Raw genomic sequence first — 14,638 nt, forward strand, 5'->3', positions numbered from 1 at the left:
GTAAAATATCTGTTCCATATATTGACGAGTCCAACTCGGCGCGCGTCCTGGTAGGTTGTAAACCTACTACTATAAGGTTGTAAACCTACTACTATAAGACTATACAAACAAAAGAGCTGAAATGAAACACTGATAACAGAACTCTCGTTAAATGTGCTAATCATAAATCTACCCAACTTTGAACTGTAACAGGACTACATGCGTTGTGGTTATAACGGGTGAGATGTTATGGTTGTGATAAAAATAGCTTGCATGTATGAACTAAGAAACACTATGAGTATGTCGGATTAGCAAATTCCAGCCGAAATTTAAACTTGACCAAATAGTCAACTAGTGATTCCAAACATGTGGTCTTATAGCAGCAGGCTTACATTTACAATAAAACTAAAAGTCAGGACCATTAGAATTAATGTTTAAATCAAACCCTCAACTGAAGCCCACTTCATACCTACATACTTTACATACTGTATTGCATGCAGTGCAGGTATGGTATATTTGACAATGTGTCCGTATAATCCATAACGTCATCCGTTAAACGTGCTTCTCTTTTCGACGAGCAATTCGTCAATATTATATGATGAGCAATGGCCAAAATTGGACTATGAGGAAGCAAGTTAAATATAATATAGTGTCATCAGCCAGAAGCAAAACCATATTTGTACATATAGTCGGAACATGACCTATTCGGCCGTAATATTTCCTTTGAGATTAAGGTGCTGGTATCGTAATAGTTTAAGTCATAAGTATGATTGCAGGTATTATCATCAAGTATTCGCAACGCTGAACAACTTAATAAATAACTTAATTTGGAACAGCGTTACTCTTCTGAGCTGAGCACGTCACCTTCAGCCACGGTCACTCGGTCACTCTGCCAACGTTCTCAAATCTAATCTACGGTCCTGCAAATGACAGGTACAATGTGCAGTTACATCATGTTCTAATCTGATAAAAAGTAATCTGGGGCCAGCACAACGGAAACTTAAATCACTGGCAGTAATCAAATATGAACAATAAGAATTACTGAGTTGCTCATAGTGAATAACATAATATATCACGTCTGACCTAATGTTTTGTTAATATACAAATAACTGCATATTTTATTTTCTTAGCCATTCTCAATTCTCCGAAATGCAGACTGTTCGATTGTTCGATTGTTTTGATCATAGTTGTTACGGACGTCCTGGACGAACTTTAAAAAGGTGCCGAACTGGACGAATTTTTTAACGAAATAGACGAACTTTAACCGAACTTTATCACATATGCTATAGATTATTTAGATAACAATGATAAGTTGCGAGCTGTTGCTATAATTGATGCTTATTAATTGTAATCTGTGAACCAGCTCTGTTTATATTGAAGTACTAGTCATCAGTCATGATCTGTTGTTGATCTAGTTTTTTTTTCAATACAAGTATGTATAACTATCTAACTGTATCATTTGTTTACAAGTGTAATAGTGATCGCACCTAAGCCATTCATTATAAAATCAAAACATATGCCAAGAAAATTTACGCAACGAATTTTCACGAATTTTCACGAATTTTTAAAAGGTGCCGAACTGGACGAACTTTTCGCATTTCTTCGACGAACTTAACAACTATGGTTTTGATTGCATTTTATTCCTCAAGTTCCTTTATCTATCCCTTTAATAAATTGTTCCCCGATAACCGATAAGTAAAACTGGACCTTTTTGGTAAACTCACGTACAGTTACATCATGTTCTAATCTGATACAATTTAATCTGGACCCAACCACGGAAACTTAAATCGCTGGCAGTAATACAATATGAACAATAAGAATTACTGATTTACTCATAATGAATAACTTAATAAATCACGTCTGACCTAATGTTTAGCCAATATATGAATAACTTCCCATTTTATTTTCTTAGCCATTCTAAATTTCCCGAAATGCACACTGTTCGATTGTTCGTGCGTCTTGCTTGAATTTTATTCCTCAGCTTTATTTTATTCTTTAAATGCAGTTTGAGTTCGATAACTGATAATTTAAGTAAACCCGGCCCTTTTTAAAAATCAGACTCATGATCAGTAAATATGTGTTCACGTTTGCATTTTGAAAAATCTGGTGACCTTCTGCAAAATATGGTGCTCCCGCAAAATTGAGAGAAATACTAATATATATTTTTAGAATAATACACAATATTGAGGTGGCATGTTGCGGTGTCGCCGATTGAGCTTATCAAACATTTAAGAACCAGAGCGGAATCCCAATTCAGACCAAATCGGCTCAAGATATTGGACAAAAATACACTGCGCTGCAAAAACTTTTTATGCAAACCTTAATCAGTAAATTAAGGGGACAAAGTAATACCGCGAAGTAAATGAGCTGTTTTAAAAGTATGGATTAGCGTTTTGAATCTCGACAGTCGACATGCAGGTAATGCTTCAAATAAAGTTCGCTGCTCGAAACTAGATGGTTCGAGAATCAATGTTTCACAATGCTGGCAAGCATGACCGTGCCTCTTATATTCACAATACTATTTGCCCCCTTTACTATTTACCCCCTTTACTATTATACCCCCTTTACTATTATACCCCTTTATTGTTTTTCAGGCATTAAGACTCATCGAAAGTAGTTCAGCAGGTATATTTAAGTTCAAAACATTCTAATTCAATGTCAAAAATGACAGGAATAAGAAATAGTTATGTGGAGGTTTTTTAAGAATTTTTGCGCAAAATACGCGCCAGCATGTTATACGAAATTCGGTAAAAAACCCAAAATCGCCATATTCAGGTGCCTTAAAAACCATGTTAAAATTGAGTTAGAGATGTGAAACTTTGCAGGGCGTCTAGACGTTGACCAAATCGACTCCAAAAAAAGTTTCAAGTTTCAGTAGCATTGGGAAGTGGGTTTTCTAGAACCCCTGTTTTACGACAGATTGTCGTGATATATACATATTCAGGGATAGACGCTTTGACAGTCAAATGTAGTCAATTGTATTCTAAATTTAAGTGTCCATAGATTCAAAAGTATAAAAGATACAGCCATTTCCGACCACAGGTCTTGAAAATAATTGTTTACACTTTAGTTTACATTGTATACAAAAATTATTTGACGTCACAAACACCCCTTGATGACGTCATCAAGTTAACCGTTTTTAAAACTTGATTTTCGACAAAGTAATAACTTTTAAAATTGATTTTACACCATTTAAAAGAAATTTTTTTCAACATCTGAGTAAATTTTTATCTTAGATAATTGTTCAAGCATTCTGAAAATCTACCGGAAAGTTTTCTTATCTTACTCCTTCATAAAGATATTTGCCTTTGAAGTTAGTGCTTTTTTGAAAAATTATTTTATAAAAACGTCAATTTTGCGATTTAGTATTCTCTGGTGTTGGGCTATCCCTTGGGTTGTGGAGCTCAGTTCTGCTTCCTATAGGTATAAATTGTGCATTAGGCTAGTTTTAAAGTTGAAAATCGAAAAGTTGCACACGTGAGGACACGCCCAAATTGATTAAAAATTGCTAAAATCACTGAAAATTGGTGTTTTCACGATTTTTATCAACTTTGGAGTCCCGTTGTGATCCAAGTTCTATTTGAAATCTTTTGAAACTTTGCACGCTTATCAAACTATATATAAAATACCACTATGCAAAAATTTACGGCGATTCAGTATTGGATGCGCACGCAACGTCCGCTCAAGGTTTGCACGTGCGAACGGTGAGAATTTTGCTCATTCGTGATTTCGAACAAATTCTGCTTTACCACGACAGTTCAATGTCATTATATATGAATTTAATGGCAACTTGAATGATTATAATGTTTTATGTTCAGTCAGTGATAGACCAATATGCTTACTTAAACACAAGGAAATGTTTTTAAAGGAAAAATTTCGAAATCGTTGAAACTCCTCCTTAATAATGAAGACATCAGTTTATATTTCGACTTTATAAAGTACCCTGACATTATAATCAAAAAGAGATGATATTTGACCAAAACCCATAATCATGGGTAGAGTGGACCGCTGCCAGTGTCTCTCTTTCCCAAACAAAAGGAAATGATATTAATTTGATTGACCGTTCTCAAATGCAAAATGATACCGAGAATGAAATCGGTCGCTCGCTTTTCCCATTAATTTACAATTGTAATAGATTAAGAAGAACTACCCGAAGGCAGCTGTACTCAGCAATAAAGATTCAATAAACTTCAGCTAATTCACTAACTACCAGTACCACCCTTATCCCGAAATACTAGGTATATCGACCCGAACGCAACCCAAAGGAATTTTTACAGCATGTGATTAATTGTAAGCCGTGAATGAATGGGAAAAGCGAGCGACCGATTTCATTCTCGGTATCATTTTGCATTTGAGAACGGTCAATCAAATTAATATCATTTCCTTTTGTTTGGGAAAGAGAGACACTGGCAGCGGTCCACTCTACCCATGATTATGGGTTTTGGTCAAATTTAGTATACAAAGTAGTCCGATATTCTATTATAGCCCATTTGCAGTTTTTTATAGGCTCTTACTAATTCGCTCGTCCAAATTATCACGTGACTTGGTTTTTAAGGTTTTGCAGCCGAACAATACGGTTTTACAAAAACCCTAATCCCAACCCTAACCATAATTCTGAAGCTATCCATAACCCTAGGCCTAACCCTAATCCGATGATGATTCGGAATCAGCGTCAAAAAATACACCGACGCGATCTAGATAAAGATTATTTTCAGTTTCATACCCTCAGGGCCTTTTCACAAGAATTTAAAAAAATTTGGGCTAGCGATTTAGTGGGAGCATATCTGATATGTTCCAATAAAGCAATAAGACTAAGAGCTGCTTTGGTTTCACGTACAATTAAATTTTATCTTTGACTTTATCTTTGATAGTATCAATCATGAAGTATGAAATATTATATAGCACCATTCCCATCATCGCTGATGGAATCAAAGCCGATAACCGATTAACAAAAAACTGTTTCTTTGAGAAATTGAAATCATCTATGTTCTTTAATGATATTTCTAAAAAGCAAATGGTTAAACTTAATGGCTACAAATGTCGCATATTTGGAAGCACGATCGATTGTCCGACCATGGTTTTTTTTCTTATGGCCACTGGCCAAAGGTCATATATTCCAAAACAGAGAGAGACAGTAAATTGGGTTCAGTTGACCAGTAGCCAGTAAAGGCTAGTAAACCATTCCTTCAATCTTTCAACGTCATACATGTGTTAAGTGGGCGGAAGTAACGAAAATTGGCCCAATAAAACTTCACAGACTTCTTAACGTCTAGATTATAAACTGGAAACCCGATTAAGGAAACAGGAGACTGTTGTCCAGATCTAATCAACTCAAACCATACGTCCAATTTATTAATTATAATCACAAACAGTTGATAACTTATAATTATAAAAAGACACGTACTACTAGCACTACCTAAAATAACGTCTGTCCTGTGGTTTAGCTTGTTTCAATTTTGAGGGTACTTCAAATTTCTCCTCTGCACCCGAAAATGTTTGCGATGTACGTGACCCAGTTTATCAATATAATATAATAATCCCATAAATCACGTCTTGTCTGCACTCTCTATCAGCCTACTACGGAATTCCCAGGGTCACAAATACTGTGTCATCCCAACTTCACCTTAGCGAGCACCCCATTTCTACTTCATTTGAGCCTGCACTCTGCAAGTACGAATTTCCCTTCGGCAAATTAAATTATGAAAAGAAGATAATGGTATCTGGGCTCCCTCAGAAACGTGGCATGATTTCAATTTGCCATACACATTAGCCCTTCTAAATTAGGCTTAAACACCAGCCGTTGAAATTACTAAACTAATATTTCGTCCCAAAGTTTTGAAGGTGCAACTTTGGTGGAAGTTTTGGTGGAATACAGTACGGAGAATAATTTAATTACCAGTTAATAAACTTCCCTAATCAGCCTGCACCTTCTCTTATGTTTATTATCTTTTCCCCGATTTAGGAACCGTAGTTTATTTGTGAGATTATGATTATCGTTCTGTGTATTAGGCGTTGTGGTGTTTCTTACCGATGCAGGGTGCATGTCGATTGCTCCATGTTTTATTTACTGTTTTTATAAATATATCCATTATCGACTGATACGCTAATTTTAACTTAAAATCGTAATTTATTATTTGCTTTACACTTTCTGATTACGTTTGAAAAATGCTCTAAAATAGCCATATCGTTACGTGGCCCTCCATAATTTTGATGGAGATCACTGATCTATATTTAAAAGATACGTCCCCAAACTGGGACACAGACTTACAGTTATACCTGGTACGGGAGATGACAAGGGTTTTGCAACTTAGTTACATTTATTATATACATATATTATTATATATTATTTATATATAATATACCAATGCAACAACTAACTGATAGCTAGGGGTAGTGATAAGGGTTTTGCAAATTGATCACGTTTATACAAACAACTAACTGATACCCTCCTCGAGCAGTATGAGACAGTGCATACTGTTAGCACTACTGGTTGGACTGACCACTGCTGAGATCCTCGGTGGCATGGTCGACGATGTAGATTATGCAGGTAAACTTTGTTTATATATAATTATGATATTTATAGTTTCTTGATTGACCAAATGACGATCGCGATGCCAATCCTTTTTAGCTCGTAATATTAATAATACGCACGGCGCGTCGAAACGGTGACGTCTTCCAAATTATAATTATAATTTTATATTGTTAGTTTTTTATGTTTTTATGCAAATATAATATAAATTGACTGAATAGTGCGATGTAAAATTGCATTTTCACTGAAATCAATTTCCTTTGCTGAGAATTTTATGGCCTGGAAACTATTAGTAAGTAAAAAGGAGAACGTGGAGCTTTAATCATAATGTGAACGTGTGATCTACGTTTACTCAGGAATAAAAAACTGATAAACTCAACACGTGTTTTCAGATGAAGAAGATTTTGCCAATGCTCTAGGTAAATGGGGGGTAAATCTTGTTGATATGGATGCTGACCAGGCTGTCCAGGGCAAAACTCCCGATAAAATTGGAATTCGAGGAAGAGACATCAAGAAGAGTAGCAGACTGTCCAACAGTGCCGTGGTACGTTCCATGATGATCAATGATACTCGTAAAATATTTGTTTCATTTCAAGACCAAATACTGTCGACGAGTCCAACTCGGCGCGCGTCTTGGTAGATTATAAGTAATAGTATAACATCTACAATAAGTCTTTAGCTACGTAGTGTGATTTCGCGTCGTCTGGTTTGGCAACGATGGCGGAAATGTTTAAAAAATGAAACATTTTCAGACATTCTTAATCTTAATCTGGCGATGACACCTGAAAATATATTTATATATCATAACTGTAAAGGTTAGAATTATTTTAACTTATCTGTATCACTTATAGTAATACCGGTGTTTTTTAGGGATACGTGCTACAGTTCGGATTTTTAGAAGTTGCGACTGAAAAAACAGAGGAGGAACTTATGGCCGCTGATACTATAATAGGAGAAAAAGAATTGAAAAAAGCGTGAGTGTTTGATAAATTCGATTGTTAATTTAACTGGCCCTGTAATTTTTAGGTTTCGGCAGTAGTGAAGATTATAACAACTTGTAATATATATATAAATGTTCTCAACCTAACATAAATTTGTGTTTATTTCACAAACTTTGAAACTTTTTCAACCGAATCATTACATCATTAAAAGGATCAAGAAACTGCAAAAGTTTTACGGCATTAAAGCAACTGGAATCGTCGACACACAGACTTTGAACTTGATGAAACAGAAACGATGTGGAGCCAAGGACGTTGAATACGGTAAATTGATTTGTGACAAGTTTTCCGAAATTGAATAGCTGATAATATATTATGGAACAGTATTTTAATGATAATGAGAATCATCATAAAAACACTTTTCAAAGAATTTGTAGGGATGTCCGCGCTTACTTCTGTTAAAATCAGTAATCAACAAAATCAAATAAAAGCAGCATGCAAGATGTGCAGTGTGCACATGAGATAAGTACATATAAAATATGATTCATGAATGCACTATCCAATGTTCATTTTATCATGCAAAGTTAACATCTTCATTTCAGAGAACCCTGTGAACAGGGCCAAACGATACACCTTGTCCCGAAAAAGATGGCCCTCCAAAACCCTGAAATATTGGTTCGATCCTACTGTAAGTTTTTTAAATTTATCGGATCAATTTTCGTAGAGATAATTCATAATTATGTTGATAATGTTAAATTTTCTCGTTTTTGCTTGATCTTGTCATTTAATATGCTTAATGTGAATAGCGAAATTTGTCTTAATACGTCATAGTATCTTACTATATATAAAGCGAGACGATATATATGTATATATATTTATTTATCCGTGCCATTTTACTGACACCACGGCATCAACTTTAACGCGACTTTCCACAAAAACCGTAAAAGATATACAACTGAAACTTTTTTGACTGGCTCAAATGCTTTAATGGCCTCCGAATGGCATGAAAAAATAAAAAATTGGCCAAGGAATAATGATTTTAGAGCCCAAAATTTGCTGTCGTCTTCTCAGGGGTAGAAGTATTTGAGGCGGTCTTAGTTTAATCTGCTTTATTGGAGTCAGGAACTGTCGCCTTCTCTACGGGGTCATTTGCTGTCGTCTTCTCAGGGGTAGAAGTATTTGAGACACTTTTAGTTTTTTCTGCTTCTGCGGGATCAGTGTCTGTTGTAGCTTCACACTGGTGAAGCAGCCGTGGTACTTTGCTGTTATTCTTATCATCGTCATCTTCATCGTCATCTTTACCTGAGCTCAGAGAGCCATTCCGTGATCCGTTGAAAAGAGCTCCACTGCTCTTGATCTGAACTCTTCTTGACTTGGTTTCAGATGAATTTGAAGAGGTTTGTGATGAATTATTCCCTGTGTCGCTTTCCTGTCCATCAGATGTGTCATTGGGGCAGTTATCACCGCGGTGTAATGTATCATGTATTTCTCTTTTTAATACATGTCGTGTATAGTTCAGCAATGTACTTTGGTTACATTGTACATGTGTATGTAAACGAATGACCCATATTTCCAGGTCCAAGTTAAAATATCGCAATACTTCTGAATATCACTCTACAACAAGTTCCGAGTAAGGCTCTTTATATTTGTATTAATAATTTATTTTCAGAAATACACTGCTGATTTAGCTTTGCCAATAGTTCGAAGCGAATTTGAGAGGTCGCTCGGTCTTTGGGCTGCACAAGCTGGCGTTTCATTCGAAGAGGTTAGTCAAAATTTATTGTGTAAGCTTGATGAAAAAAAAATGGTAACAAATTATGTTTTATGGATGAAAGGAATACTATATTTGACCAAAACCCATAATTGGGTAGAGTGGACCGCTTCCAGTGTCTCTTTTTTCTAATCAAAAGTAAATGATATTATATGGGAAAAGCGAGCAACCGATTTCATTCTCGATATCATTTTGCATCTACGGACGGTCATTTAAATAAAGATCATTTATTTTTGATTGAGAAAGAGAGACACTGGCAGCGGTACACTCTACCCAATCATGGGTTTTGGTCAAATATCATCTCTTTTTTATTAACATTTAATGTCAGGGTCTACAAAGTGAGGGTCTACAAAGTCGAAATGTTAAACTGATAACTTCATTTATAATAAGGAGGTAATTTCAACGATTTAGAAATTTTACCTTTGAAAACATTTCCTTGTGTTTAGGTAAGCATATCTGTCGATCACTGACTGAATATGCCACTTTATCCTCATTCAAGTTGGCATTAAATTCCTATATAATGCCATTTAACTGTCGTGGGAGAGCAGATTCTAATCGAAAACACGAATGAATTCTCACCTTTCGCACGTGCAAACTTTGAGCGGACACTGCATGCGGATCCAATATTGAATCACCGCTAATTTTTACATATCGGTATTTTATATATAGTTTGATACGCATGGCGCATGCAAAGTTTCAAAATATTTCAAAAAGAACTTGCATCACAACGGGACACCAAAGTTGATAAAAATCGCGAAAATATCAATTTTCCGTGATTTTAGCAATTTTCTATCAATTTGGGCGTGTCTCCACGTGTGCAACGTTTTGATTTTAAATTTTAAAACTAACCAATAACACAATTTAGACCTCTAGAAAGCAAAACTGAGCTCCGCAACCCAAGGGATGTCCCAACACCAGAGAATACTAAATCACAACTTTTGTATTTTTATAAAATTATTCTTCAAAAAAGTACTAACTTCAATAGCAAATATCTTTATGAAGGAGTAAGCTAGGCAAACTTTCCGGTAGATTTTCAGAATGCTTAAACAATTATCTAACTTCAGTAAGTCCTCAAATTTTGAATAAAATTACTCCTTAATGGAAAAAAATCGATTTAAAAAGTTCATACTTTGTCAAAAATCAAGTTATTAAAATGGTTAACTGACTGATCAAGTGGTGATGATGACGTTAAATTATTTTTTGATAGAACATAAACTAATGTTTAAACGATCATCTTCAAGACCAGTGGTCTGAAATGACTGTATTTTTTAAGTTTTAAAATCTACAGTCACTTGAATATAACCTATAATTGACTATAACGGACTGCCAAAGCGTCTATCTATACATTATACACCTAGGTAGGTACTTCACGGCAATCTGCTGTAAAACAGGGGTTCCAGAAATCCCACTTCCCGATACTCCTGAAACTTGAAACTTTTTTACAGTCGATTTGGTCAACATCTAGACGTCCTGCAAAATTTCAGATCTCTATAACTCAATTTTAGCATGGTTTTTAAGGAACCTGAATATGGCGATTTTGGGTTTTTTACTGAATTTCGTATAACTATAACAGTGCTGGCACGTATTTAACGCAAATTTCTTAAAAACCTCCACATAACTATTTAAATATTTCTTATTGATATTCCAGATTCCTGTCATCTTTGACATTGAATTAGAATTTTTGAACTTAAAATATGCCTGCTGAACTACTTTCGGTGAGTCTTTATAATGCCTGAAAAACAGTAAAGGGGGTATAATAGTATATAGGGGGTAAATAGTATAGTGAGTATAATTGCAACGGTCATGCTTGCCAGCACTGCGATAACTGCATTTGACTTTTTCACGATGTAAAAAAGTTCTTTATATTTATAACGTACAAATAAACTACAATGATGGCTGTAAATACAGGTAGCCGTAGCAGCTGATGCACACATTAAGATCTCCTGGGAGTACGGAGACCATGGTGACGGTTATCCTTTCTACGGACCCGGAGGCACCTTGGCTCACGCTTTCTATCCCGTCAAGGGAATGGTTAGTGAATTTTCAGTATACTTCTAGCAATGGGAATTTTAGTTAAGCTTAATAAATAGCTTAACTAAATACACAGAAGTATGAGAAGGCATAATTGTGTTTACCAACAGAGAATAAAAGTATGTTGGATGCCTTTAAAAAGTAATTGTTCATCTGTTTGGAACAAATTAGAAATTTGTGAGTATGAATAAAATTTGTTTTATTAACCACGTATTTTTTATCACGTTTTATTAATTACGTGTTTTTTAACCACGTGTTTTTTAACCACGTGTTTTCAGCTTCATTTTGATGAATCAGAGGACTACACAGCTTTCACTGTCACCGGAACAAACCTGCATTACGTTAGTTATTACATTTTATAAAATAGTTTTATAGTGCTTTTTAAATCAATTCAACTTTAATTCAAATATAATAGAAATTAGAGTATAGATTTATATACTCTATTTTCTGGAGGCCCTCGTTTCTTTCTCGTGTATTGGCTGCCGGCGATCAAGGTTACTTCAATTTATCTTGTAGACTAGACACAGAAAAATCATAACCCACAGAAAAATCATAACCCAAATCGAAGAGTTACAGAAGAAACATTTTCATACTAAGCCTTGAACCTCAAATTTCAGGTAGCAACTCACGAGATGGGTCACATCCTGGGTCTGAAGCACGCTGATAGCTCGCTAGGAAACGCTATTATGTACGCTCTCTACACGGGGTACTCGGATAACCTCCAACTCCATCAGGATGATATCGATGGTGTTGTAGCGGCCATGGGTGAGTGTCTGTGGCTATAGTTTTTGCTATAATTGTTGCTAAGTTGCTAACAATATTTTCACCACGACTTTCTAGTCACTTATCTCTAACAACTGAATACAAATAATTTCAGGACCTGGTCAAGGAACTGTATCACCCATAGGAGGATCTAGTGATCCTGATCCTGAACCTGCTACTGAACCCGCCACTCCAGAGCCAGTTGATCCTCCTGCCTGTATTGAGAAGATTAACGCTGCCTTCCACTGGGACTATAGTCCTGAATACGTGTACATCTTTGCTGGGGCCTGGTACTACAGGTATTATAGCTATATTCCTTTACCACATTTCTTTTCCACATTCCTTTACCACATTCCTTTACCACATTCCTTTACCACGTTCCTTTACTACATTCCTTTACCACGTTCCTTTACCACATTATTTTACCTTATTCCTTTACCACATTCCTTTACCTTATTCCTTTACTACATTTGCTTACCACATTTCTTTACCACATTCATTTACCACATTCATTTACCACGTTCTTATTTCCTTTACGTGCATACAATTTTACTAGCATATGAGTAATCAAGAATGAATCAACTCTTCAATAAATAATATCTGAGTAAAATCGCATCGGTATTTAAGATTTTTTAAATTTGCAACCCTCATAATTTCTCCTAATTTCTCCTAATTTCTAATTTGCAGGCTCAAGCCTAAGAACCCGGACGGAGGAAATTTCCTACCTATCATGGACACTACTGCTGAACCCAAACTTATTGGAAGGGACGGTTTTGTAGGTAAGATCCTGCGAGTTAAATAGATAATCATTAATGAACACATTAGATTATAATCAAATCATGATCCAATTTTATTTACTTTGTCATTTTTAAATTCGAAGAAGACTTGCATGCTTTTTTTGGTTGAGGTATGCGAGTGCTTTAATCAAACTATTTCTTTAATTAGACTTAAGTTAGACTTAAGTAAGAATTTAGTTAGACTTTAGTTAAACTGTCTTCCTCCCACTAGGTGTACCCAGGCATCTTGATGCTGCTGTCGAGACGCTTGAGGATGGAAACAAATTCTACGCCTTCAAGGGAGACAAATATGTTATGTAAGTGTTAAACGTTATCCACAGCACAACCGATAAATAATGATAAAAGTAACTGCAATACATTGATGTAAAATTTATTTTATTTTGAAATAAAATTTCAGATATGATATCGTGTCCCGACGAGTTACCGAGGACGGTGTCCTGGCTGATCTTTGGCCGGACAACACTCCCGACAAGATTGAAGCTGCTTTCAAGTGAGTCCCATTTTTACTGCGGCTCACACGAACAAATAAATCCTTATTTCTTTATTTTAAACAATATTATAGTCATTTTAGTACACTTTTAGTCTTATAAGTTCAACCAAAGTTCAGCTATAAGTTAAACTATAAGTTCAACTATAAGTTCAACCATAAGTTTAATTATAAGTTCAACTATGAGTTCAAATATAAGTTCAACTATAAGTTCAACTATAAGTTCAACTATAAGTTCAACTTTAAGTTCAATTATAAGTTCAACTATAAGTTCAACTATAAGTTCAACTATAACTTCAACTATAACTTCAACTATAAGTTCAACTATAACTTCAATTATAAGTTCAACTATAAGTTCAACTATAAGTTCAACTATAAGTTCAACTATAAGTTCAACTATACGTTCAACTAAAATAACCACACTCTCAGGATCAGCAAAGACGCGCTAGGTTTTATAGTTGGGGACAGACTCTACAAGTACTCCAAGTCTGGCAAGGTATGTCAGTAAATAGTAATACATTCTTAATCGATACTAGGAGTTATAAAACTACTAAAAATTACTAAACTTCTATTCACGGGATAGCTTGTTGCCTGGCAACGCCCGCTTATGATTCTTCTCCAAGCTCACACAAGTGTAAGCGAGGAGGAAGATATTCATGCATTTTACACGAGGCACCCATCACAGCTACCAACAATTAATTTGTAGGAGTTTTAAAAATCATCCTCAATGGACCATTTAATTTTCAAGGGGTTAACACGTTTTTACCTAATCTTAACTATTTTAATTTATTCAATTTACTAAAATATATTGTTTATAAATTATCTAACCTTATAATAGCTTAACAATGACCATTGCTTGATTTTTGTACATATATATTGTTTAAATGACCTTTTCTTTTTACAGGTATGGAGTGTAGGAGCAGCAGGTTCCAACTACTTTGATAAGTACGATGATCTAGACTCTGTGTCCCTTGCTTTCTACAGGAGCTGGGCTTGGGCCTTCCGTGGAGCCGTAAGTAGATTATATGGGATTAATATGTGATAAATATGTGATAAATTTGTGATAAATATGTGATAAATATGTGATGGGTATGTTACTGCAAATTGTTGTATAAGTTGAGCAAGTTGAGTGTCACAGCTGTTTCTTTTCAGTATTACTCAGTAGCAAGGAGCAAAAACGCCAAGGAATCCTCCAACTACATTATGCGTTCAATAAAACCCGATCTGAAACTACCAATGTGCACAGAAGTAAGTTATTTCTAGGATCTATAGGTCTGTAATTTGTATATTGGTGGTGGGGTTAACCAAAGTTAGTTTGACACGTGACGGTGACCTTGGCTTTTG

General features: G+C 35.3%; 1 protein-coding gene across 1 annotated transcript in view; it reads left to right on the plus strand.

The window, feature by feature from the left end:
• LOC134825006 (interstitial collagenase-like) overlaps nucleotides 1-14,638 on the plus strand; it is a 68,189-nt gene that overhangs the window by 52,688 nt on the left and 863 nt on the right. The window contains exons 2-17 of the mRNA XM_063837054.1: nucleotides 6,436-6,526; nucleotides 6,901-7,052; nucleotides 7,379-7,482; nucleotides 7,661-7,770; nucleotides 8,049-8,134; nucleotides 9,116-9,211; nucleotides 11,126-11,248; nucleotides 11,527-11,589; nucleotides 11,866-12,013; nucleotides 12,126-12,309; nucleotides 12,698-12,789; nucleotides 13,019-13,103; nucleotides 13,205-13,297; nucleotides 13,724-13,790; nucleotides 14,199-14,306; nucleotides 14,447-14,542. Of these exons, the coding sequence (XP_063693124.1) occupies nucleotides 6,439-6,526; nucleotides 6,901-7,052; nucleotides 7,379-7,482; nucleotides 7,661-7,770; nucleotides 8,049-8,134; nucleotides 9,116-9,211; nucleotides 11,126-11,248; nucleotides 11,527-11,589; nucleotides 11,866-12,013; nucleotides 12,126-12,309; nucleotides 12,698-12,789; nucleotides 13,019-13,103; nucleotides 13,205-13,297; nucleotides 13,724-13,790; nucleotides 14,199-14,306; nucleotides 14,447-14,542 (1,695 nt within the window). The 5' untranslated portion in view covers nucleotides 6,436-6,438. The remainder of the gene's footprint in view (nucleotides 1-6,435; nucleotides 6,527-6,900; nucleotides 7,053-7,378; nucleotides 7,483-7,660; nucleotides 7,771-8,048; nucleotides 8,135-9,115; nucleotides 9,212-11,125; nucleotides 11,249-11,526; nucleotides 11,590-11,865; nucleotides 12,014-12,125; nucleotides 12,310-12,697; nucleotides 12,790-13,018; nucleotides 13,104-13,204; nucleotides 13,298-13,723; nucleotides 13,791-14,198; nucleotides 14,307-14,446; nucleotides 14,543-14,638) is intronic.

The sequence above is a fragment of the Bolinopsis microptera genome, chromosome 13, assembly GCF_026151205.1.
Source record: "Bolinopsis microptera isolate Bmic1 chromosome 13, MBARI_Bmic_1.0, whole genome shotgun sequence".
NCBI lineage: Eukaryota > Metazoa > Ctenophora > Tentaculata > Lobata > Bolinopsidae > Bolinopsis > Bolinopsis microptera.